The sequence below is a fragment of the Lichenostomus cassidix genome, chromosome 3 (assembly GCF_008360975.1).
Source record: "Lichenostomus cassidix isolate B80296 chromosome 3, HeHo_3.0, whole genome shotgun sequence".
Lineage (NCBI taxonomy): Eukaryota > Metazoa > Chordata > Aves > Passeriformes > Meliphagidae > Lichenostomus > Lichenostomus cassidix.
In genome coordinates this window covers 30,172,556-30,198,170 of record NC_139483.1, presented here as the reverse complement: position 1 = coordinate 30,198,170, position 25,615 = coordinate 30,172,556, and the positions used below count along the sequence as shown (strand labels likewise).

Here is a 25,615-nt window from a genome sequence, read left to right as displayed (position 1 = left end):
ACCCTGTACAAGTGCCATTTCAAAGTCTATTTTCCAGCACTGTGTGAGTGGAAGCCATCTTCCTCTTCTGTTCCCAAAAGGATTTGCATTGAGGGAAGCCAAGCTCCTTCTGTCTGCAGGAAGGCTGGGACAGACTAGTCAACTGGCTTATGAGTTGTTTATTAAAAAGTTATAGAAGTATATATATTTGTGTTTATCAGGGTTGGAGGAGTTTCAAAGGTCGCAGAAGGTTTTCTAAGGCAAAACCACAGATCTATTGAGTGGCATTAATGCTTTCCCTAAAAATGCATAAAAGCATATACTCTTTCTCTACTCAAAATAATTTAGCCTTCTACTGGGATGAGCTCTGAAAAAAGCTAAAAACCACACCTGAAGTGGACTGTGAAGATTTAGCCACTGATGGCAGGGCACAATGTTGTTTTTCCCACCTCTTAGTCAAACTCGGAAAGATTCAGAACCATGCAGCCCTGCAAAAAGTTTTGCTGGTGCCAGTGATTTATTTAAAACAAAAACAAAAAAAAAAAACCCACAAAACCAAAAAAACAAAACCAAAAAAAAAACCCAAAAAAACCCTCAAAACCCAGGATCATTTCCATGCTGATCCAGAAACAAATTTAACCAGGAAAAAAAGGCAATGGACAACATCCGAGACATCAGGCTGTGCCATGCCCTTGTGACACAGAAGCAAACCCCACCCAAGGGATAAGTCACACTTATCGCTGTGACTGGCACACAGAGTTTGCTCACTGTCCCACTTAGCAAAATGGCATAAACATCTCCGAGCACACTGAGTTCCTCCTGGAAGTTGACTGCACTCAGACTGGAAACACTGACTTCAGCCAGGCGAGCATCTGCTCTGTTGCTGTGCCCTTGGGCAGACACCTATGGACAAGGCAGGCCCAGGGCTTAAAGGCAATGCCCATGGGGCTCAGAGGACTTGGAGTAGCAGACCCAATGTTCCCAAACAAGGAACCTGCTGCCAGCCACAGATGATTCTGCTTTCCCATAGAACTGAGTTCACAGGGAAATTTTACTTAGTGGGACAGCGCCATTATGTGAAGGTTAATACTGAAATTAAACCTACAGGATCATCTTTTGTGTGTTGCCTGGAGTAATGGAGTTTGAGGGGATCCAGGGCTCGCCTTTTCCAGGGACAATGTGGATTTCACAGTGGAGAGCATGGGGCAGATACATCTACAAGGAGTAACTGGTGTCCAATAGCTCAGCACTGGAGCTTCACACTGGGGCAATGCAGAACTAAAGTAAGGAGCTTTTCCCAGCACAACAGGAAGGGGAAGCAGAAGGGTAATGTGCAGCCAGCAAACACTGCCACCAGACCTGTGAGGAATTGGCTCAAAGGCACAAAGCTGGCCAGATTCCTGCCAGCTGCACCCCCTGCACCAGCACTGCTATGTCTAAGAGTGCTCTGTCCCAATGTCCCTTCACCAGCCACCAGCACCAAGTTTCTCTGCTCAGCCCCATAGAAAGGCAGCTGTTTGGCTCCTTGATCCCAACTGGTCCTGAAAGCAACACAGTAGAATTTGCTCTTATGCCTGAGCTTAGCAAGGCAGGTAACAGCCAGCCTCACCAACTGACAGACCATGTCCGACAGTGGTCCCAAAAGGCAGTCTGAAAGGTCCACAGAAAGAAGCTTCCTTTTGATCTGAACCCAGCCTTTGCATTAATCAGACAACACAATCTTCAGAGGTTGGTCAGGTGGAAAGCAGAGGCTGCATTTCAAATCCACCCCTTTCAGCTCCCATTCCTACTTCTGCTTCCCAATCTCTGGCATGCCCTGTTCAAGCATACACCACTGAAGCTGCAGGCCACCATGCCCTCCTGATTGTGGTTCCTCCTAAATACTTCTCTTAGACAAAGAGAGAAACTAGTCTTTTTATTGAATGTGCCCAATGCACCCACAGTTCATTATGTATGTCTCCTACTCTATTACTTGAGAATCCATCTTGTAGGCCCCACTGTGATTGGCCAGGGACTGAGTCTTGCTCCTGGGGAAATGGAAAAGGCAGAAATAGGGAAAAGAGAGCATAAGCAATACAGGACAAGGATTTTCATGTTCTCATTTTAATAATGACAAATCAGATTAACGCCACAGGCAGAGTAAGGGTGAGGGACCATTTCCCAAACACTCTTGCAGATGTTCTGTGAAACAAATGAACTTTCTTTTGGAGAAGAAGAAACCATTTCAATATTTAAACTAGTTGTTTGAAATTCTCAAAGGGAGGAGAGACTCTTGATGAACACGAACTTTTTCATGTTTCACCAGTTTCTGGAAAGGGACCAAGGACCAGCTACTGTATGAAAGGATATAAAAGGATTGCTGAAGACCTCCCGCAGCATTCATACGAAGTTGCGGGCAATGGCCAATACTTTGGAGAACTCGCCTTCTCTTCTTCGCAGGATATGGGGTATTGGTGTTTTTATTCTAGTCCCTATCGGATTTCCGTTATCTTCTATGAGTACCACATTGTTGGAATCAAATCTAGGCGTCATGGTGGGGCCAGGCATCTTGTGCCCTACAATTAATGCCTTCCTCTTTTCTCCTTTGATAGCCAGAAGGATCTTATCTCCTACTTTGCCAACTCCAGTCTTGTTATACACGTGGATACATTTTGGTGGCCGGTGGTACGGCGTGTTCCCCAAGGTGCTGTTGTCCACCACTCGCACGCGGGTCAGTTTCTGTATTGCTCGGCATGCTCCGGTGACACTACCAAAGGAGAGGACAGAATGAGACACACATCTCCTCAGTAATCCTTGGGGAGCAATGGCAAACCCAGCACAGAATCTTGTCATTACACAAACCACTCAGAAGACGCCAGCAACAAATACATACCATCCGGGTGACAAACTGACTGCATTCAATGTGCTCTTTGAGAGCCAGATGCTACTTTGGGCTTTGCACACTCTTTGCTAAATGTCAAATATAAAATGACCTTTCTACTCCGAAAGACTAAAAGATGGCATGAAGAGTGGCTTGCATTTCATGGGCTTTTTAGTAACTGCAGATGATCAATCTTCAATCTACAAGCAAAAAAATGCGCTTGCTTCTGTTTCAAACAGCCCACAGGAAGCTAAGACTCATTTCAGGCTCTTTCAATCTTGTATACAATCTCTAGCAGTAAGGACTTTTATGACCAACCTTCCTTTCAGTGAAGTCTGTGAGTCTCACAGTGTATTCTGCTCTCAGTAAGACCTCTGAGGTAATGCTGTGGCTGTGCTACGCTGTTCCCAACTAGAATCTAAGAGATCACCACCTTCCCCATGCAGAAGGAATCCAGAGAGACAGTCTCTTCTATATGTCTACTTTGTGGGATTATCCAGAATAAGTAACAACAGAAGTAAGGCACACAATAAATACTAAGTTGTTAGGTCTGACTCTGAATATGCTTGGGAACTGCAGGAACAAACTCCTTACAGAAACCATTGTACTTTTACTCAGTGAGTTCAAACTCAAGTGATTTGTTGCATTTCTTCAAAGGATGCCTGAACACAGGATGATCCCTTCTGTTGCTAAACAACTGCTTTGCAGTGAGGTACTAGAAACATGCTGACCAGAGCTGTAGGAAAGCCAACCTCCTGCCAGCTAAACTACTATGTACACAGCACATGGAAGTAACCTAACCATTCATCTTGTTTTTCAGAGCAGAAGTGTGTGAAGTAATTAAATACCAATAGGGACCATCAACCCTTCTTGAAGAGGAAGGGCCTGTATTTGCAAAGCTACCTGAAAGATGAGCATGTGCACCAAACATGGTGGAGATGGTAATCAGCAGGTATTTTTACATGTGGTGAGGGAAGGCTGGCAGAGTCAGTGTGCATTAGTCCACCTGCTACAGAGGTCAAGCACTGCCTTTCAAGATCTGCTTCCCACAGTAGAGGCCTACCCCAGCTTTCCTCACTCTCTCAGAAGTTACTGATCTCTGCAAACAGCCACCCTCTACCATCCCATCCTCTGGCAGGGACTGCAGTACACCACACTCTCACTGCTCTTCCCTGTGGCTGCACAACAGGGAAGGCAGAAGGGAGGAAGCTGGAAAAAAAAGATGTGTTGTCACAGGAAGGAGCAGGGAAAACTTCAGCAGGACCAAGTGTCCAATACAGCAGTAGCAAACATAAATGTGACTGTCCAGGAACCAGTAGACAAGAATAACTGCACTAGGAGTACTTTTTCATTCCCTTTTTTCTTTGTTTCTGCCACCGTCTTGGAGCAATACTCCACAAAGAAAAGGTCTCCCCATTAAGACTTCTGAGGTCCTGCTCACCTCTATAGACTGGACTTCACCTTCCTCTCATTGTCACTTATATATGCTTTAAATGTATACTGGCCAATGCTCTCGTGCAGCCCACTTACAGAGAAGTGGGCTGCATGAAGAAGACTTGGATACTGTCTCAAGACAGCTCCTAGGACTGTAACACAACCTAGCTCTGAGCATTGTCTTAAACCCCTCTCTAGACGACAGTCCTCAGAATGACTAATCTCATCCTTTAAACTGAAGCCCTGACCCTTCAAAGAGTTATAGAGATTCCCCATATTGGCAGAGTGTACTGTGGGATTAGGCTCTAAGCTTTGTGCAAGGTATTGTAAAATATGAAGTCCATAAATTTAAGAAGCTTTAAATGCCTAGAGGCTGGAACAAGAAACCAAAGAAAAATAATAAAATAGACACTGTTGAAGAATGAGAAAGTAACTTTTCAGATTATTTTTATTCTAAATAACTGAAATTATAAACTCTTGAATAACTTTAAGCACTATAATTGGCTCCACATCAGCAGGGGCTCACTGCTGTTTTTTTGCACTTGCATGAGAACCACAGACTTTCAATTTCTGCTTGCAGGCCCATGCATCACTCTCAAAGGCCTAGAACCCTCCTTACAGATATACGAAAATGCACAGTTCAGACTGCCAGGAACCTGCAAATGGAGTGTCTGGGCTCACTCTTCAACCTATGAAGGAACAACTGTGAGATTTTTTTTTTTATTATATTATCTTTTTGAATTACAAATACTGTATCTTATCCTTGATCTATGTGACAGCCTCTTTTTCAATCATGAAACATTCTGAAGAAAACAAAAGCAAAATTTGAAAGTTACCTGAACTGTCGCTGGATCACTGCACTGCTTAGATGGGTTAAGGATAAACCCAATCGTCTATTCAAGAGAGCCATTTGGTAAGCAACCCTGCGTAAGAACAAAAGAATTATTAACTCTGGAAAACAGACAGAATTTGGTTTGCTTGCCTTCCTTTTCATGTATCACACACCAGGGCCTCAGCAACTATTTAGATGCTGCAATCTACAGGACACAGAGTGGTAGCAAAATCTGCAGCACACTACAAAGCAGATCTACAACCCCTGCCTGAATTCAGGAGGCAATGTAATTCAGACACGTATACTACAAAGCTGGATTCTGTACCACTGCATTGCAGTTTCCTACCCCCAGAGTAAGAGCCCTTCTGCGTGCATGGTGAATCATGTAACAAGAAGCAGGTTTGAGAATTTCAGGCGTTTAGAGGCTGTGCCCAGTAAAAGCCATCATGGTTACCTGTAAAAGCTACCAAGGTTACCTATAAAACTAAAAAAAAAAAAAAAAAACCCCAAAAAAACCCAACCAAATAATCTGCAGACTGGCATCAGAGCTTCAGGAAACAAATTGCCAGACAAGAAAAAAGCTGGAGCTCTGCTGCTGAGAGCACACTCCCTCTTAGCATACAAAGGCATTGAGCAGCCTATTTAGAGACCACAGTTACACCACTGCCAATCTTGCCCTGTTCAGGCTGCCCAGAGAAAACAGTTCCCTGCAACTTTACAATGCTGGCTCATCCCTGCTATACACTGTACACCACCCTGACTGCAGCAGAGCTGGGTTACAAGGGTAACCTCCGACAGAATACCACACCCTCTTCCCTTCCTACGTCTGTGGCGGTTCCCTAACCTCATTCTGTCAGGCTGATGGGGACCAGCTTGCATGTGCAGTCACAAAGCCTTATCTGAACCCAGATCACTTTCCCAAACATCATTAGGGAGCGATGACCCAGGTCGTTATGCCAGCAGATGCAAGTGAAGGGAGGAAATAACACAGACCTAAAGACATTCCTCTTTCAGGCCAGCTCAGGTACAGCTAAGACTTTCCACCTGACTGCAACTACTGCCATGTGACACTGCTTGCTGTGACCTTGGCAGTGTAACCAACACATGCTCCTCTCCTTTCTAAAGCAAACACCAAAAATGCATTGACTTCATCACTCTCTCTCATAGTTCTGATGAGTTTTGGGCCGAACTATAATAATACATTGTAAAGCCATTTTTTTAAACTTTTATCTTAAAAAGCAAGCTGACTTCTCCATGGAGAAAAAAATACCGACAGAACCTTCTGACACACAATGCCACACCTCTTATTATAACCAAATAAAGTCCAGCCAAAATCTTAACTCCCTCTTTTGGTGTTTTTTCTCCAATGTGCTTTCTTACTTGGGGACATACGCAAGTTTTAGGGTTTGCAGTTGTTCTACAGAGCAAGTGTTACTGGAGAGCACAGGACATGTGCACCACAGCAGTTTTGAGCAGTGCTACCTGATCAAAGCACATGATAGGTGGCATACCAACTCTGTCATACAGGCAGGTTTGGAAGAGAACAGCAACAGCCAAAGCTCACTAAAAAAAAAAAGTCAGTTTTCTGTGGGGTAGATCACCTAATGAGTTCAGAGCTTGCCCACACTGCCCCCTCTCTGAAATGAGACTCCAAGAAGGCTGTGCTTATGCCACAGATCCTTACCTAGCTGTATGATCCTAATGACAGCAGGGCCCTGTGGCATTTACAATACTGCTGGCAATCAAGGTCCAATAACAGGCCTTACTGCTGCTCAAATTTCTACGCAAGTTCAACTACATTGATTTGCTCCAAGCCCACCATCTGCCTGTGTCCTGTTCTGCATTTGGGTGTACTGTCTCCACATGAGAAATTCAAACTCAGTGGGTAATAATGCTCTTACTTACTCCAGAATCACACTGAGCATTTGGAACCCTCTACAAAACCCAAACAAGAAGCAGCAAGCTGGCCTCTCTGTTGCCTTTGATGGATGCTTCTTGAGGAGTTCAGATGTCTCAGTCAATCCCATCTCTATTTTCCTGGCAGGGATGATTGCCTTGGAGGCTGGAGAAAGTGGGCCTGCTCATCCTCACCATTACATAAGACCCGTAGGAGAGGTCTTCGGACTCATGACAAAGCAGGCACAGGTGCAGGCTCTGCCTGCTTGTCAAAGGGACAGCAACATCAGGACCAGCATAGCCAGATGTGCTTAAAGCACATCTAAAATATGCTAAAGTGTTGCCTAAACACTGAACTCACTCATCACTCCTGGGAGAAGTCACTGTTTGTTTCCACCCTGTGGCAGCAGTGAAGGTTTGAAGTTACAAAACTACCAGCAGAAGCATCAACAGCATTAAGTGTCCAAGGACTGTTTATTTTTCCAGATGACTCAGTACCCCCTTCTTACCTAAGAATTTTTCCTCAGCACGTTAAGATGTGTCACAAGCTAAGAAATTTTGCATGATTGATTATTTGGTATGAAGCATCATGTTAGCAACTGAGTAAACAGGGGGGGATGCTTCCAATTACCAGGATGGTTCAAGGTGGAGGGAAGAGAAGAATGCAGCTATGGCATGGAGAACAGCATTCAAGGGTGCAAGTGTGTTCACAAAGAGTGAATCACTTCCACTATTTTAACATGCTAGTTTCCTTTCTAGAAAGGAACAGCCAATAGTCCGGGTCTGTCTCCGGGTGCTCCTCAACCAGACCCAGCCTCAATTTGCTCCCTCTGTGGCTATGAACTTCATCTCTCCTGCCCTCAGTTTTCCCCTGTGGAGGTGCTAAACAGCTAAACTTCGAAGGGCACAGAAGGCATTCACTCTGCCACACAAACACTCAGAGTCAGTGCCAAAATTAAGGAGCTGCTGTAAGTCGATGACAGCCATGGGCCTCAACGCCCCCAGCACTTTTCTCCTTCCCAGCACACGTTGCCTCACACCAGTGGGCCTTAAAAAGGCTCAAAGGAAGCTGCACTTAGCACAGACACAGGGAATGCATGTGACCCAAGTTCGTTTCTGAAGGCAGCTCTGCCCAGGTCATCAGATTTCAGTGCTCAGAGGTGTATGGGAAGAGTAACTCCACCACCTTCAAGTACAGGAAAATTTGCAAGAATACCCAGAAGTTGGGTACTGCCCAACTAATACAGAGAGGAGTGCACTCCACAATACCCTGGGACAGGCAAAACACCACCACTTGCTTAGTATTTATTCACTAATACACTCCTGACCAAGAATTTATCTTAGAAGGGACTTTTGGAGGTCATCTAGTCCAATCTCCTGCTCAAGCAGGATTAATTTCCAAGTTGTTCATGCTAGGTAAGAGCGGTATTTAAACAGACACTGTCCTAAAATAGAGGCCCAACATAAAGCCAGCTATTGATAAAACATTGACCACTCATAGCTCCATCAAAGCAGCGATAAAGAACCATGCAGAGACCTCTAGGTCCATTTCTACCCTGCTGCCCCTAATTTTTAGTAGTGGCTCTATCTCATGAAAACCACAGTCACAGAGACACTTCGCCCCTCTCCAAATATTTGTTAGAAGTTAGCACAGACCTCTAACAAGAGCTCAAAGTAAAATTCAGAAAAGGGTGAGGAATTTGTTAATCAAATATTCACTAAAATGACCCTATTTCTGCTCAATTACTTTTGAGCACGCAATAACCTGCTACTGCAAACACTCTTCTCAAGGGCCCTTCAGCCTTACCCCATTCAATGCAACAGATCGACACCAAATTCCAACACTGCACAACAAAGAAACTCTTCACCAGTTATAAACATCTGGAAGTTATTTACCCACAGCATCATTTTCAAGTGCTACAGCTGTCACCTTCACTGGTTTTCTTTGATATCAAAGAGCGAACTTATACTTACTGCAATCTTGAGCAGCTTTTGAATGGAGAAATTCTGGAAAATTTCATTCCAGCAAACAGAATTGGAAAATACAAAAAGTACATGTACAGTGTTTTCATCAAATACATGCAAACACATGAGTAGACCTCCTCAGGGAACTGATACAAAGCAAGGACATCTGCCAGATAAGGACAGGATTACACACTCACTTTGAATGAACATCAGGACACACAGTACCACGAAAGGAAGCCCTGTGTCCCCCCAACACACACTGACATCACCTCCCTTATGCTGGCTTTAACACTTATGTAAATCAGTCACTGTTTTCAGCTAGCTCAGCTTCCTGACCCCACTCAACCTGAAGGCACATGAACACTGGTGCAACAAATGTGGCACACGACAAGACCAGGACTTCTTTCACTGCCAACCCAGACTTATGTGGTGACAGGATCTCAAAAGAAACACCAGGAGATCTGGACAAGTAAAGAATCTTTTGTCATTTATGCAAAAATACTGGTGTGCATGAATCTGTGCATTCAAAAGAATGGTGTGCATGAATCTGCACTACTAATACAACCATGAGAGCACTGAAAAGGTCTGAATCTGAACACTCAAGGGGTCAGTGCAACAGCTCTGGCCAAGTTCTTATCAGTGGTGTGTACCCTGAAGAACAGTCAAGGTACCATTCTCACCTTGCCTGCATCCTAGAGAAAATGTAATTTTAAAGAGTGCAGTTACCTAGCAGTCCAGTATTACTTTCTTTTTTAATCACAAGTTTTGGAACTAACCCCAGCTCCCTATATTCCCAAAATCTGTAATTCCATAATCATTCAGTGATTCCTTTTCCTTCTTTCTGTAAGTCATCCACACAGACAGGCCCCATGGAAAACCAATGGATGTTGCAAAGCAAATGCTGAGGCCAACCACACGAAGTCTGTTGTCAAAACCAAAGAAACCAGGTAAAAATATTCTTCACTTTTGTAGTAGTGACCTGATCTGCACAGTCAAACAGTGGGGACCAACATCACCTTTATCCTTTAAAAAGGTCAAAACAGACATGCTCCAGGCACCACAAAGATTTGAACTGCATTTGTCATCCATCATCAAAACACAGGAAATAAACCCAAGACAGTACACACAGTGCAAATACCTAAACCCCTACTCTGTCACTGCAGGTCTATTTATAGACCGTCTGCCACAGTGAGCTACAAGAGCCAACTGTGAACTACAGGACCCAATCCATTCACAGCTCTCCTCATGAAGGAAACAACGTGATTAAGGGCTGTGTGTATTAAAAATACACAAGATATTCATTACCAAGACATAATTGGTTTTACATTAATGACAGACAAAACGGCCAGGATCCACAAAGAGGAATTAAGTCTTTTTAACTGTTTATGAATAGGATTAGCTATTAAACAGGATATTTACTGATCCAAGTTGCCAACAGAAACTCATTACAGGTACATCTGTTAACAATTTTGAAGGAAAACACATTAACCTCATTTTCCAGACCACGATCAGGAATGGCAGATAACAAAAGAGCTGCACACCTTTAAAATAAATAACACCTTTAAAATAAAATAACTTTTGACATATAAGTATCCAGGAGTCACAACTCTAAAGTACTTATGGTACGTATTGTTCTAATATCCAAACACCTAAAATTATCCTATATATTCATATTCACAGCACTGTACTAAAATAGGGAGGGATTATTCCCAGTGCCCCAGCAGAAAACTAAGCTATGGAGGGCTTAGGGGTAGTTGTCTTCAACTACCTGTGTGAAGTCGAAGGAAATGAGCAGTAGAGCTGGATTAGCCTCAGAAGTGCTCTCTGGTGGGTCTGTGGAGCTCGAGGTGAAGCTCAGAAAGCTCCCTCCCCTATCTCTGCCTTTTGAGAATTACATGTAAATTCAGAGAATTGCCCACACTCCTGTAACTTTACACTGGTATCACCTCTCTAATGTATCTTTGCTGGTTTTAGAAGCACTGCAGTCTCAAGAACAGGACAGTGGAAAGCCACAAGATCAGATTTGGTTCCCAGCCCTGACCTGGGTGGCCAGGCCACAACCAGCAAGGTGCAATCACAACCCAGACAGCAGTAACCACGCTGGGGGGAGCTGTGGCAAGGAGAACAACACAAACAAGAAGGAAGAAAAGGTGTGCAGCTGTATCTCAACCACAAAAAAAAAGTCAGGAACAACTGACCTAGGCTAGTTGTTCACAGAACAAAAAATGATAGTGTTCTGGGCCTTTCTGATAGAGCTATACCAGAAAACGATGCCTAATGCTGTTGGAATTCCAGCTTAAGACAAATCTGACCTGGAAACAAAGGCATGCTCACATCACAAAGCAGTAGAGAGCTACCTACAGCTTAGCTGGCATAAGCCTCACTTCTCACTCAAAAACCTCTCTTAACTCAGTCGCTCTCCTTCCAAACAAGACCCTCTCAAGCAAGCCTGGAGAACTCTGGAACCAAACAAACCAACAGAGCTGAGATGAGCATCTTTGTGCTGCTCTTAAAAAACTGGGTGCCTACCTGTTTTTACTACAAAGATTAAGTTATTAATGTCTTTAGGAAATATGTCATGCTGTCTTCTCCCCCAGTTGCCTCCCCTTACTCACTGGACCTCCCAAAGAGGAGAGAATAACATTCTCCTTATTTCTGGAGAATAACCAGGAAAGCACAGACTAGCGCCCACACTTCCCGAGTCCCCATGACACACACAAGTAAATGCCACACTTGTCAGGACACAGGAATTTTGGTCTAACTTTGCTGCGTGACTACTCATACCCACACAAGCCTAACCCCAGTAGCAGAGCCGCACACGAATTCTGAGCGAAGAAACTCTCTGAACATGCAGGAACTTGGGAAGAGTGTCTCCCCTCTCCCCCAGGCCACACTGAGGAGGCACGGGCAGCAGTCCAGCGGGAGCACAGGGTGCTGCTGCCCGTCAGCAAGGCAGGATACTGCCAGTCACCCCCTTAGTGTGCAAGCGACACAAAGGCTCCAGGCTCCCAGCTGCTTTCGCGCGATGCCACCACCCTGTGCCGCGCTGCGTGCCATTTCAGTGCCCCTCCAACTCGCCCCGCGCGTCTTGGGGGACAGCGTTTCTCCGTCCCTCCAGAGCAGCAGCCCACGCTCAGGGCCGACATGTTCCATGCCCTATGTACAGAACACCAAAGGCACCTGCTCCCTCCAAGGGACGGGCGGCAAGGCCGGGACCCGGGGGCAGGGAGGGCCCGGCCAGCCGCGGCGCCCCAGGGCCCACAGGCGAGCACGGCAGCGGCACAGCCCTACCGCCCGGGGCTGAGAGGGGCCGTCCGCGCCCCGAGCCGCTCGGCCACGGGGCGGGGTGAAGGCCCGGCGCCGGACCCGGGAAAATGTCTGTCAGCACGCCGCCCCGGCGGCGGTGTAAGGCCGGGTACCGGCCCCGCTGGATGCTGCGCTACACTCCCCCCGTCCCGTCCCGTCCCGTCCCGTCCCAGGCCCCATCGCCCACCTCCGCCTGGAGCGCGCGCCCTACCGCCCAGCGCAGCCCCCTGCGCACGCGCGGCGCCACAGCCCCGCCCCCCGGCGCTGCGCAGGGACGGTGACTGCGCGCTGCGCGCCCCGCCCCCCGCCGGGGCCCCGCCCCCCGCCGAGCGCAGCCGAGCCCGGCCGAGCGGAGCCGAACCGAGCCGAATTCAGCCGAGCCCAGCCCAGCCGAGCGGTCGCCGCTCGCTGCCGAGGGCGGCGGAGCGCAGCGCGGTACCGCAGCGCCCGGCCCGGGGGGAGCCCGTCAGCTCTTGACACGGGGTAAGGAGCCGCCGGTAAGCGGGCGGGAGGTGCGGCGCGGCGGGGCACTGCGGGGCACGGCGGCCGTGGCTCCTCTGGGCCCGGAGGGTTCTTGCCGGTGGGGATCGGGGGGCTTCGCGGTGTCTGTGCGGAGGCCGGGCCGGGCCGGGTGCGCGGCCATTGCGCCTTGCCTACGGTGGGGGCGGCCGGGGCCGGGGGTGCCGCTGCCATCTTGGGGCGGAGCGGGGCGGGGGGCGCGCCCGGCGCGGCGCCCGTGGAGCGGCTTGGGCCTCCCGCCGCCTCAAGGCCTCCGGGGGCTTCTTTGTGTCCGCCGGGCGACCATCCTTTGCGGTCCCTCGCCTTGGCTGCTGCTGGGTAACGTGGTTCGTGCACCTCGGGGGTCGCCGGACCCCTGCCCGCGGCGCTCCCGTCTCTGCTGCGGTCGCCGCTTTTGTGCGTGCTCGGGCTCGGAGAGCTGCCTGCCTGCCCCCCCACCCCGCCGCTCCTGCGGGCACCGCTGAGATGGAGAGCAGCAGCGAGGCAGCAGGGATGTTCCAAGGGTGGTGCGAGTAGCGAGCAGGTTTCTGATATCGCCCTGCTTCTCCTCCCCTGGAATACTTGACAAAGGGCTATCGGATATGGCTCATGTCCGTGGCGAAGTCGCCAAACAGTCCCTTTTTGCTCTTGTCTTGGTCGCCAGCCCCTCCACATCAGCAAACCATGTTTTTTCCTCCTGCCGTAGAGTGCACCCTGTATGTAGCTACCTGCTGGAGGAGGCATCACGCCAAAAATCTGCAATGTGGCTGCAGTCAGCCCGATATTCTCCCAAGGTTCGGTAGCTCTCAGCTGGATGGAGGGCAAGTGTTTTGGCAGTCTGGGGTTCTGGGCACCTCCCTCCCTTGCTCCTCCCGGTAGTAGGAGCTCGAAACAAAAGGCCTATCAGTGTGTGCTCAGGGTGGCTAATGTAGTTGTGCATAGTCCTCGAGGAGTCCCCTCTCCCCTGGATTTGTCTATTACTGGGAAAGTGTCCTGCTCCATGGTGTCATCGTCTGGAGTAAGCACGCGTGGAAAGCCTCGGGCTGTGGGGCAGGAGCATCCGATTAGCAGTGGTTGCAAAGCCACTGAAGGGTTGCGAGGCTCAGGTGCCTTTTGGGTGGTGCTGCCAACGCCCCACCTGAGTGTGGGACAGAGCCTTTGCAAGTGCATGGCAGGGACCAGTACCCTTCCCCTCCAAATAATCGCACTGTACAGTCCCTAATAGCTTTTAATTCTCTTAATGCTTCTGAGAGAGCACAAAGCTGACCACTCAGCTCGTAACTGACTCCAGGAGGACTCCATTCAACCAGAAATGGCAAAGCATTATTTCTAATGACTGCAATTAGCTGGTATCTACCGAGGAAGGACTTTTTCATCTCGAGCTTTTAGTAGTAGGAATACACTATCTTTATAGGGAGAGAAGTCCATTCTGCAGTCTTCACCTGGATACCATAAGAGCAAAATAAACATGAAAGAAGATGCCTTTGAGGGGGTTGGGAAGAGGCTCTGGTTTGACTCATAAGTATGTTTTGTTGCACTAAGTTTGCTCTATTTTTGTCTGTTCCTGTCTTTGGTAACCTTGGAAGGAACTGAAGCTACTGTATTTTCTGAGGGTGTCAGTTTTCATGTCAAGAAGGCATCGCCATGAGGCTTTGCAATGCTCCATTTTCTTGCCCTTTGACCCGAGCACAGTGCAACTATCCTGAATTGTTCCAAAGCCATGAGTTGAGCCAAGAAAAGAAAAATCCTGAGTGTGTTTTCCTTCTAGTTTGTTTTAATTTTTTTTTCTCTCTGGGCATTTAAAATATCCTTGGCTATATTTCTTAGCTTTCTTCAATAATAAAATGGGCTAGGAACTTTTCTGGAGGGGTTTTTATATTGTTTATATGGGGGGGGAAAAATCTTCATGAAATCTCTTCATTCTGGGAGCTAGAACTTCCAGAAAATCCCAGGTATCCTGAGGTTTGCAATAAAAGCCTGAGAGCTGGCAGTATGCAGGCTCTGTTTTTTGTCTGTTGCAAATTACACTTTCCATGAGCCTCTGGTCACTGGGAGCCCCACAGCATCCTGCTGGTGGCTTCTCTGCCACCCTCTCGTCCACACTGATGTGCAGCCCCAGCCTGCATCCTTTCTGTAAGCACTGCACCTCCATCCTGGTGGCCGGGGTGAGGCTCTATGCTGAAGATCCAAGGGCTGCAGGCAGCACTTCCTGCTCCCACTTAGAACAGTTGGGACCCGTGTCGTCTGACGTGAAGCCTGCGCAGCAGTGTGGTGCTTCGGGAGGGAGGAGGCCCTGGGTGTAGGATACTCCGTGTGCGCTGTTAATTGAGACAGTGCTGGTTATGGATCCTGTGGCTGATTTGCATATCAAAGCATCTGAGAGCTCTGCTGTGGGTAGGGATGGGCAAAGATGATAGGGCTTGCTGGAGGCTGGGGCTGGATCTTCCCCGGGGATTTTTGTGGTGCACAGATGAGACAAGATGATGGGAATGTTTGGAAAATGGAGTTTGTCTCCATGTCCTTGAATGACAGGACTGTAAAGGCTTTTTTAATCTAGCAGCTGCTTTCCAGAGGGTGGGAACCAAGCAATTCTTGGTGACAGCTCCTCAGGCTGCTCCTTCTATGCCTCTTCCTGCCACTGAGAGCTTGCTGTGTAGCCCACGGTGTCGAGCCCTGCAGATGTCCCCTCCCACCTGGCAGCTCCTGCAGCAAATGGCCAGTGTGCCAGCCTGTTCTCCATGCTGCCTCTCTTACAAGGAGCCAGAGGCCCTACTTCGAGCTTCGAAGCAAAGGGGCAGATTTGTTACTGCCTGAACTGGCTCTGCTGGGTCTCAGGACTTCCCTAATGGCTCTCAAGAGGTGTTGGGGAGTGGGGACAGGGAACGGCAGTGCTTTGAATGGGCCATGGCCTCTGAGATGCAGAACAAATGAGCCAGAGGAAGGTTTGGCTGTATGTGGTCTCAACACAGCTGTCTGTTCTTCCTCCTGGTGGTGGAAATGAACGTGGAGACCTTCGAGCTTGCTTGCAGGCTGAGCTGGAAACTGAAATGCAGGTTTCTGGGAAGGGACAGAGGTGGGACTCTGTCCTGCATCCCTCTGCCACTTTGATCTTAGTGTGTGTGTTGCTGGTCCTGATGCTTTAGCTCCAAAGGACCTCACTGTGGGGCAGCTGGCCTTTCTGAAGGTAGCCCTGCATTCATTGTGGAAGTGCCTGCTGCCTGGAACTGCAGTCCTCAGCCTCTCTCCTGTGCCTTGTGCAGCTCAGGCTCTTGCTGGGAAGGATTCCTCACTTTCCTGTCAATATGGCAAGTTGATGTGAGCAGGATCTGCCTTGAGTGCAGCCTTCTCAGGAGGCACTTCTCTGCCTCCAGCCTTCATCTGTCAAACGCATTCTGGCTTGTCCAGTGTAGTGAATTGGGGGGTAGGCCTGATGCATTGCCTAGAAAGTTGATTAAAAGGAGAAAAATAAAAATCAAGGATGGAAAAAGAAATGCATACGTATGTATGCATTCTGCAACAGAGAGAGGGTGAGATTCCTGAAGTCACTGCCAAGCTTGTAGAGCAAAGGCTTGCGGTATGAAATGGCTTTTCTCTGAGCCTGCAGGCCTGTGGTTGGCACTGCCTTCCCGCTTCATGTCCTTCCAGCATGGAGCTGGGTGTCTGCCCTCTGCTCCAAATACAGATGAGCTGCAGGAAGCCTGAGGCTGGCTTGCTATGAGAGATGCAGAACCCTTTCCTCAGTGTTTCTCTGCACAGCACTCACTGCCGTTTACGGGGTTATCTTTGCATGCTTCCTATGTGTTCCTTGCACATGATTGCTAAGCAGTGCTGGAAAGACTTCTGTTCTCATCATGGCTCTTGCATGTTGATATTGCCTGCCTGCCCTCTTCTGTTTTCAGGTTCCTTCTTTCACTTCTTCATAAAGCCAGGTTGAGGAATGGAAACACTTTCCCAGTATCCCAGTGCTTTTGTCAGGCCAAACTCTTGGAGTGTCTGCACAGTTCATATGGGCAAGATAGGGATTCTGCTGGCATAGCCCACTACATCTTCTGAGCAAGGTCTCCTGTTCCTGATGTGCTTTGGTCTAACTGTTGATGCCAGCAGCCTCTGCCCACATGGTTATTGTGCTGGCAAGAGAGAGAGGTCTTCTTTTATGCATGCTGTTTTTCCCCAGAGAAATCAGCAGTTGGTAGTACAGGTCAGGCTTCAAGCAAGGTCCCATTTGTGTTGGCTGTTTGTGCTGTTGCATTAAAAAATGGGCTGGATCTCTTAAGGGACTGTGTATTAGAAGGGCAACTCATTGCATCAGCACAGGAGAAAGCAGTCACAGGCCGGATTCATGCTGCCTGTTTTCGGTGTGTTCTGCTGTTTCTATTCTGAACCACCACAGCCGTGGTACCTGTGAGCAGCAAGCTGAAAAACCTCCCTACCTTTCTCTGTCTGGAGGAGTGGCTGCTGCAGACCTTTCCTGTGCGTCTCTTCCCTCTTGCTCCCTGGAGGAACTGTATGCCCCCAGAGCTACTCATATCCCTTCTTTGGGTGTGCTCATCCCCTCTGCACCCCTGTAATTTTTTGTGTAGAGCAGTTGCTTGCTTTGACCTTCCCAAGCAATGTTCTCCCAGGTTTCTGTGCAGGTCTCTGTTCCCACCTCAGTGCAGAGCATCACTCTGCATCACTCTGCAGACAGCTAGCTGCCACCAGTGATGTTACCTCTGGCTCTGTCACCATGTGGTGCTGCCTGTGGGGAGATGTTGTGCTTTCTCCTGTTGACGTGCATGGAAGAACTGTTCTGATGGGCTCCTTACATTATCCATCCACCTGTCTCTTCATGTGTTGCTGACACGGATCAGGGGGAGAGTGCTATTCTTACAAGTGCAATTTTGCACAAGAGTGCATTTGGTAGGAGAGTTGTGTGCTAGCCTGACCAGCTCCCTTCAAGAGATAATCTTGGCACGATCTTGTGCTTAAAAGAAACTCAGATGGCAGCAGGCCTTGTCTTCTGCTTGAAATAATTATCACATCTGATTTCTTCTGCTGGAAGGGAGAGAGCACCTGGCAATGACACAAACTGGGGAGGGTCTCTGAAGATGACCTCGGGATACTTGTGCTCTGGAGATAAAAATTTACTGCCTTTAAGTCCCAAGGAAGATTTTAAAAGGGATTTATCCTTCATCTCCCTGTACTTACGGTCTACATGCCCTTTATGTGAAGCTGTTGAGCTCTGGCATCTCTCAGGTGATACTGGTAAAGCTGACATCTTCTCCAGGATGACTGCCTACACAAGTGGGTGGTTTGGTTTTGTTGGGCTCTAAGTCTTTGCTTGAGGCATAGACCTGGAAATGAATTATTGTTGTGTGTCTGCTGAGCTGCGGTCGCTGCCCAAGGACTCACTATTACTCACAGCACAGAAAAGGCAGCTTGAGTTGGCATTAGTCACAAAGTTATAAATCTGGGAGGAAGGAACTGGGTTTGCGGTGGATGCGAAACTTGGTGTGAACTCCCAGCTAGGGCAGAAGAAGCTGATGCAGCTATTGGATAGAAGAAGGACTTAGCTCCTGCAGGCATGGAAAAGAGGAACAAATAAAATGTGACAGTAAGAACTCTGTCTTCACCTTGTAAAGAAGATCAGGGGTGATGAGTTAATTTTAAAAACCAAATCCAAGCACAAATCAGAACAGGTGGCAAGACTATTTTGGTAAATGAGATGTGGTCATATGGGCAAAGCCATATGAAATTTCCCTGAAAGTGCTTGCAGACTAAGGCAACTTTTGCATGGTCAGCAGCCCCAGAAAACATCTGGTGAAGGGACATTCTGAGGTTTGGTCCCTTGAAATACAGGGGAAAAGAATGGGACTTCATTCCATTTTCAATCCAGCCTGTCTAAATAATGTAGCATAAACAGTTAATGTTTATTCTGTTAGGGAGGTTGGAGAATATGCCAATTAAAAATCATCAGCATCCATTTGTCTGGAATGTAGTCATCAAGTTGGTCAACGCCCCTGCCTGAGAGGATGGCCTGCCTCATGGCTGAGCGGGGGTGAGGGATGTAATAGATCTTGACTTAAGTTGGCCTGTGTCAGTGACCCAGCTGTAAGCCTTGTAAAAAAATGAGGAACGGGTAGGAGACAGGAAGCATGCCCCATGTGGACCCTCAGCTAATGGCAAAGCTGTATTCAAAAGGCTTTCTCTCTGATAAGGAGACCCTAGCTAGGCAGGTAGGCGAAGATGTTGGTATTGCCAGAATTTGGGGGTAGGATGAGAGAGTGCTCTTCTGGGGAGCAAAAGAACACGAGGAAAGCCTTGTGCCAGGCTGTGTGAGGAATGACGCTTCTAAAGTGCAGGAAGCAATTAGTGTCCACTTCAACACAGATGAGGTGTTGCTGAAGGGCCAGACTCAGATGTAGATACAACTCTTGGAGAAGGATGTGAGCAAACAAGAGCCTATCCAGCAAAGCAACAGAAATTATTAAGGTCTTTAGAAATACTGTGTGGGAGGAAGGATGAGAAGAGCTAGGGCTCAGGAAGAAAAGATGGAAGAGGAAACTTCATGGTCTTTAAGAATGTACAGCAATGTACGGCTTTAGAAGACTGTAGTTGTGATGAAGACAGGGCAGGAAGTAATTTTACCTGTAATGAGGGAGTTCAGACTTCATGGTTTTCTGTAATACCAGTTGGGATGGTGAAGCAGAAATAAAGGCTGTCTTGAAGAGCCTTTTGGGAGGCTGGGGTGTATATGGAAATTTTGGAAGAAATTAACTAAAAGTCTGTAGATATGTGTGACTTGCAACTGGCTGTGCCTCAAGTAAAGGATCTTGACAGATGACCTGTTAAGGCCCCTTCAAGCCTGGCAGCTGTATGAAATAATTTACGTCTGGAAAGGCACCAATGAGTAGCCCTCAGAATGAGAATCTACTACTTAGATGATGCTGGGGAGATTGATACTAAAATATGCTAAATCCAGTGTCAGTACTCAGAAAAGGCTGCTGAAAAATTGAACAGAATGCAGAAAGGTTACAGTGTAGTCTTAGGCCTGAAGAGATAGCTTTGTGGTGAGAAACATAAGGCGATCAATCTGCTTATCTAATCAAGGAAAAGATGAAGGTGAGACTTGGTTATCCTGCATAAGCATAACATATCTTTTGACTGTGTATCATTGGGTTGGTAGAGTAGAAATGCCAGGCTATGAAGAGTGGCAAAAAAACCCTGTGGTGAGATGCTAGGACTGTGGTCACCTTCAGAGCCATACAGCCAGCTCTGCCTTCTCCTATTGTACATGTGGAGGTCTTTGTTACTTTTTCAGTGCACCTCTGTCCTCTGGGTTTCCTGTTTGCCTTACTTGTTGCTCCTCTATATCTGTTTAAGGCCTTTTGTTGAGACTCCTCTACCTTATGAGGAGACAGCTCCAGTAAAACAAAGCACTTGCCTGGCCCCAGTTTATGTAGGGTGATGCCCTGACAATCCTATGCACATTCTATGTACCTGTGCCTCTGGAATTGTTCCCTGCCTCTCCTTCCCCCTGTCTGTCACCTGCCTCTGAGTGATTTATAGCAGCACTTCTCATGTGCCCAGCTACTTTGCCAAACGGGTAGCTGGGAGCAGCCAGCACCTAACACCTCTCCAAATTCAGCACCCTAGCTGGTGAAAATGATGAATGGAAGCCAAAGATCACCTTTGCCTCTGGTTCCTGCCAGCCTGTAATGCAGTACTCTGTCACTTTGAGCTGCTAGTTTATTTAGGGTCATTATACGTGTTTTCAGTCCATGAAGTGATGTTTCTTCCTTAGTCCAGTGAATAAGCCTCAAAAGGGAGACTGGGTGAGATACCACAGCAGATGGCTCACTAAAATCTTGCTACATCCATGATTTCCCTTTCACCCACTAATGCTGTAATGCTGTTAAAAATAAAAATGATCCAGTGTGCCTGACAGGATGTATCCCTTGTAAATCCCTGCTGCATAGTGCTCCTGGAATCTCATGCTCTGTGTCTCCATGTTTTATTAGCGCCTGGGGTAGGAGGGGAATTTCAAAGCTAGTAGATAGCTCCTGACTGGTTTCGAGTCAGGGGAAAGCAAGTACTTTGATGTGCTATAAGGAAAAAGGAGGGGGAAACCCCAACATTTCACTTCTATAATCTTTTTTTTCTTTAAAGCTTTGTTCCATTTGATGAGAGCAGAGCTTTGGTTTGTAGGGAATGTCAGTAAGCCTTTGTGTTTTCATCTGGGGAGTTGAGTGCTACAGGGTGGAACAGCCAGAGCTGCTGCAGGAGAGTCTTGTGGAGTAGGAGTCATAGCTCAGCTTTCCTCTGGTGGGTATGGAGTGAGGGATGCACCTTTGCAAATCAAAGGCTTAAAACCATTATATGGTGGTAGTATTTGGGCATGGTCTGGGCCATATCTCTGGGGCACCTTAGGTGTGTCTTTCAGAACATCTGCAGTTTCTGGCCTTCTTGATGTGTAGGACTGCCTGTTTTGATTGCTCTGCTGATACATTATTTTAGCAAAAAATGCTCCTGTTCTAAAGTCTGGATTTATTCCACCACCTTAAAATACTGAGAAGGAGTTTTGCCAGTAAAACTGCACCTCCATCAGCAGACTTATGCCTGTGGAGACATGTTGATTGCTTGGGTCTTTGCCTCTATGTCTGACACAGCTATGCTTGCAGATGTCTCTGGGGGTGGCTGGGTGTGAAAGATCAAACAGAATCTCTAGATGGAGCTTGGAAATCGAGGGAAGAGAAGAGATGGGGCAATCAAAGTAGAGTAGGTGTGCAATTTTGTTGAGCCTGTTTTCAGAACACATGGGAGTAACTGATGTCTGGGTAGGAAAGTAGTACTGGAAGTGTGTGTCTGGTAAATAGAGAACAAAGCAGGTTTTGGACAATGTGGGAAGAGGTGGCTTTGCTATTTGAACAGCAGTACGTATATTCTGTCTTGTGTGGTTGGCACTGCATTTCTTGGAGAAAGAAAAGGAATTGTTAAACCCATTCAGTGAAGGTAGATTCCGACCCTTCCAAGCAGTGGTGCAAGTAGAGCTGCATGTTGTGGCTGAATAGGTGTGTGGGCTGGAAACTCCCAGCCTAGTCCTGAAAAACTACTGCGGGGTGGTGAACCTGTCTGGCCTGGGGCAAAGATGCCCACCTGCTCTTCCCTCTGTTCTACTCTCTTCCTGCTGGTTCTTTCCATCCTGTCAGTCATCCTGATCATCCTCTAATTGCCTCACAGCCCACTTCAGCATTTCAGAGCATCCTTTGAGTTGCAATGCACATTTCTGATTGCAAAGCCCACTCTTCCTACCAACTCCTCCCTTCTGAGCTGGCTCTGGAGGCTCCAAGAAGAGGTCTCCTCCTATCCCAGCACCAGGGCTTGGCTGTCTTGTTATTCCTGCTCTGCCTTTCTACTTAGACAGGTGTACATTTTCATATCCTTTTTGCCTGCAGGAGTCTCGTGCCAGATGAATTTCAGGATCAAGGAGGGTTTGAGACTCAAATGTGGCTGGAGAGGGGTGGATTGGTGTTGGGATTTTTTGTTTTCTTTTGTTTCTTGGGTTGTTTATTTTTATCTGCCCCTACTTGAAGTATGTGTGTTGGGGATGGCGGGACATGAACGGCTGTCCTGTCTCTTGCTAAGGGAATAGGCAAAAGAAGATCCAGAAGGAGCACCTGCTGGTGCATGTTGCTGCCTGCCATGCTGGAGGAGGAACGTCCATTTCTTCCCCAGCACTGTGGTATCAAAGTAAATACCAGAGGGAATAGTCAAGATGTGATTTCCACTCTCCTAATCTGGTGACTGTAAATGCCAGAGGAAAAGAATGGTTAGGCATATGTGCTGTCCCACAGGGCTGGGGACTGGCCTTGCCCTAACATAAACTTGAACCCTACTTCTCCAGGTAGGGAAGAGCTAAAGGAGCAAATGTGACAGTGGAGACAGGTGTCGGATAGCAGGAGGAGACACGTAATAGCTGCACAAGGCATAGAATGAAGAGCCCATGGATGAGGAGCAGCAGCTGGGGGCACTGAGTAGAGCAGCCTCGCTGCTCCTTGCAGGTACCCCGAAGGTAGATGCTGCCTGCAGACAGGAGAGGCTGTGCCGGGGCTGGCAGGGAGTCCCGTGACTCAGACGAGAGGTGGATGGGGAATGTTTTATTCCTTCTTTCTCATTTTTTCTGTCAAGCTTGCTGCTTGGTGCCACTGCATCCTTCCTGGAGGGCAGGGAGCATACCTGGTCCTGGAGAGCCTAAGTGCTGACCTTGGATGGAAAATTAAACTAGCAGTGGCAAAACTTTGTAAGGTGCGCTGCTGCCCACCTGGGTATCTCCCTGGCTGCTCGGAGCTAGAAGGGGCAGTGTGAAGCTTTTGCTCTTGCAGTAACCCTGTCAAGCAGCTGGGAAACTATCCAAAACCATCTTTGGTTTTAATCCTGTGCCTAGTTACAAGACAGGTGCTGTTCATCCGGGAGAGGGGTAAATTCATAAGCCTCAGCAGAAGAAGGGACAGCAGGGCAGTAACAGCCCCTTGCTGCTTTCCTGGACCTTAAAAATGGGAGCAGAGGTCTGTCGCTCTGGGACACACCCTTCACTCCTAATAACTCAACAGGCATTTCAGCTGGCTGTAGGTGAAGGTGCAGGCAGCAACAAATACTCATGTGCTGCTAGTATATCTCATGTGGAAAGTGGAATGTCTTTCCAGTGCCTGGAAATCAGCTGTGTTAGCTCCGTGGGAGGAGTTGTGTGTGATTCTGATGAACAGAAATCAGGCATGGGGTGTATCAGCAGCATGCCTGCAGTCATGCAGCTGTTCGGGGTGGAGTGCAGAGCACAGCCAGGTTCTCCTGTGCTGTGGATACATGCTGCTTCACTGCTGCTCTCTAAAAGTGTTGACACCTCACCCTGTGTTTCAGTGTGGTGGGGATGCCAGAGGCAGGCTGGATTCATGGTCATGAGCAGTGGGGAGTGAGTCAGTGCTGGGAGGAGTGAGTAGATGGGCATGGGTGGGGATGGCCAGGAGCTGCCACATGGACATGTGGGAAGCTGGCAGAGAGGGAACCCAGCAGCAGGGGACCCAGGAGATTGAAGGGAGCAAAGGATCATCATAGGCATGGGCAGAGTTGCTGGTGCCTTCACCTCAGGCAGTGCATGGAGTGCAAGAAGCCTGCACCCTGTTCAGCCATGCTGAAGGGATGGTGCATGAGGGCAAGTTGAGTGGATGGCTTATAGCCAAAATTTGTTATGCAGTAGACCAGCAGTTCCTGGACCCTGTGTGACAATGTCCCGTGCTCCAGTCATGCCTCTGGACTCCAAGCCTTGGCTGAACATGCACCAGAACTCAGCTGAGGCTTTCTGGGAAAACCCCTGACACCAACCCTCCATTGCCTGTTAGGAAAGGTTAAAAACTCAGAAATTGATCCAGCCTCTTAGTGTAAATGGGCATTTTAGTCAGCCCATTTGGGGCTGGTAAGTGCACTAGCATAGGAGACAAATCCAGGGAATGGAGCCAGAAGGTCCATTATGAGTTTGGTAGGGTCTAAGAGTTGTTGGCTATTTGAGGGCAGGAAAGCAATAACTTTCTCAAAGATGGAGAGGAAAACGCAAGGCTCTTAAAATTAGCCTGCTGTCAGGAGATGGCTAGATGCAGCCAGGTGGGAAAAATGGAAAATGCAGTGGGGGCCTTAGAAAGAGCCGAGGACTGGCACCAATTGTTTTGCCTGGAGGGGCTTGAAGACTCTGATCTGCCCCCATATGGGTATGCAGTTCAGTAACATTACATGGGGTCTGTTTCCAGCCACCCACAAGAGGATATAGCTTGACACCAGAGAAAGTCTGCAAAATTCAAGGAGCCCTAGGAGGCACTAATTTCTTGCCTTCTGTTGCTCAGGAACATATTTTTGGACGGTATCCTAGGTGCAGGATGGTGCTTTGGGGAGTTGGGGTTGTATTCCCTTTCCTTCCCCTACCCCACTTTGAGACCATAGCAAACTTTGTAGCGCTCATCTCTGCCCACAGCTGAATGCTGGTGTCACTAGTGCCTCAGCAGTCAGCTGTCCTTGCAAATCTTGCCAGGGCACTGAGCAAATGGAATGACAGAGTGACCATTCAGAGCAGAGGTAGTACAAGGGTGAGCAATGGCGGCTGCTTTTCCACCCACCTGCTGGAAGGGTCATGGTTTCCCTGGAGATGGGCAGTGCCCAAAGAGGCCTTGTCAAAGCACTGTAGCAACCAGCAGTGCTCTATTGAGCTGCTGGAAGAGGGTCCCAGGAACTGTCAGACATTTTCAGACACTTCATGTTAAATTGGTGCTTCAACACCTGCTGGCACTTGGTGCTACCCTAGCCTGGAGCAGGCTGCAAGGGGATGCTGGCACACACACTCCTTTGTGCTGGGTCTGATCTCACACTTTCGCAGGAAAGTGTTCCCAGAGCTTAAGGGTCTGCTGTGAAAAAATAAATGTGTCTTTGAGCCTCCTTGCATTGGTGAGGGAGCTGCAAGTGATCAGCTGATGCTGCAGCACCCATCCCTAAGTAACTCTCCCACGATCCCCTCATCTTCCCATGACAGAAGAAAGTTCCCTTGCTCACGCTTCCTTGACTCATCTCATCCTCCACTTCCAACAAGAGCGTGTTTGGTGTTAGTAAACACCATGTTATAAATAGGCAACTGATGCTATTTTAAGAGGAGTTTTCTCCGGTGAGCACAGGCTTAGTGGGATCTGGGCCTGGCAGCTGTGAGTTTGGGCATGGAGGGGCTTGGTGACCCCTTATCAAGGGGCAGTTGTGGGTATGGCTGAGGGGACACTTCTTGAGCCCCAGCTTTGTTTATCTGGCCCTCAGAAGCTATCCAGAGCCTGCCAGCCCTG

At 48.1% G+C, this 25,615-nt stretch overlaps 2 protein-coding genes across 6 annotated transcripts in view; one reads left to right on the top strand and one right to left on the bottom strand.

The window, feature by feature from the left end:
- Window positions 1–2,066: 2,066 nt before the first annotated feature.
- On the bottom strand, window positions 2,067–12,545 carry MRPL14 (mitochondrial ribosomal protein L14). The gene is made up of 3 exons (XM_085055133.1): window positions 12,460–12,545; window positions 5,110–5,196; window positions 2,067–2,725 (listed from the first exon to the last, which is right to left on the bottom strand). The coding sequence occupies exons 2-3, from the start codon at window positions 5,181–5,183 to the stop codon at window positions 2,359–2,361; spliced, it is 441 nt and encodes a 146-aa protein (XP_084911259.1). The 5' UTR covers window positions 5,184–5,196; window positions 12,460–12,545; the 3' UTR covers window positions 2,067–2,358.
- Window positions 12,546–12,619: 74 nt separating this feature from the next.
- The window catches only part of TMEM63B (transmembrane protein 63B), a 48,563-nt gene continuing 35,567 nt past the window's right edge, over window positions 12,620–25,615 (top strand). For 4 of the 5 annotated variants that reach the window (XM_085055128.1, XM_085055131.1, XM_085055130.1 and 1 more), the window contains exon 1: window positions 12,620–12,755. The gene's annotated coding sequence lies outside the window, so the exon portion shown is untranslated. Of the gene's footprint in view, window positions 12,770–25,615 lie in introns of all 5 variants that reach the window. The other variant, XM_085055127.1, reaches the window with a different exon arrangement.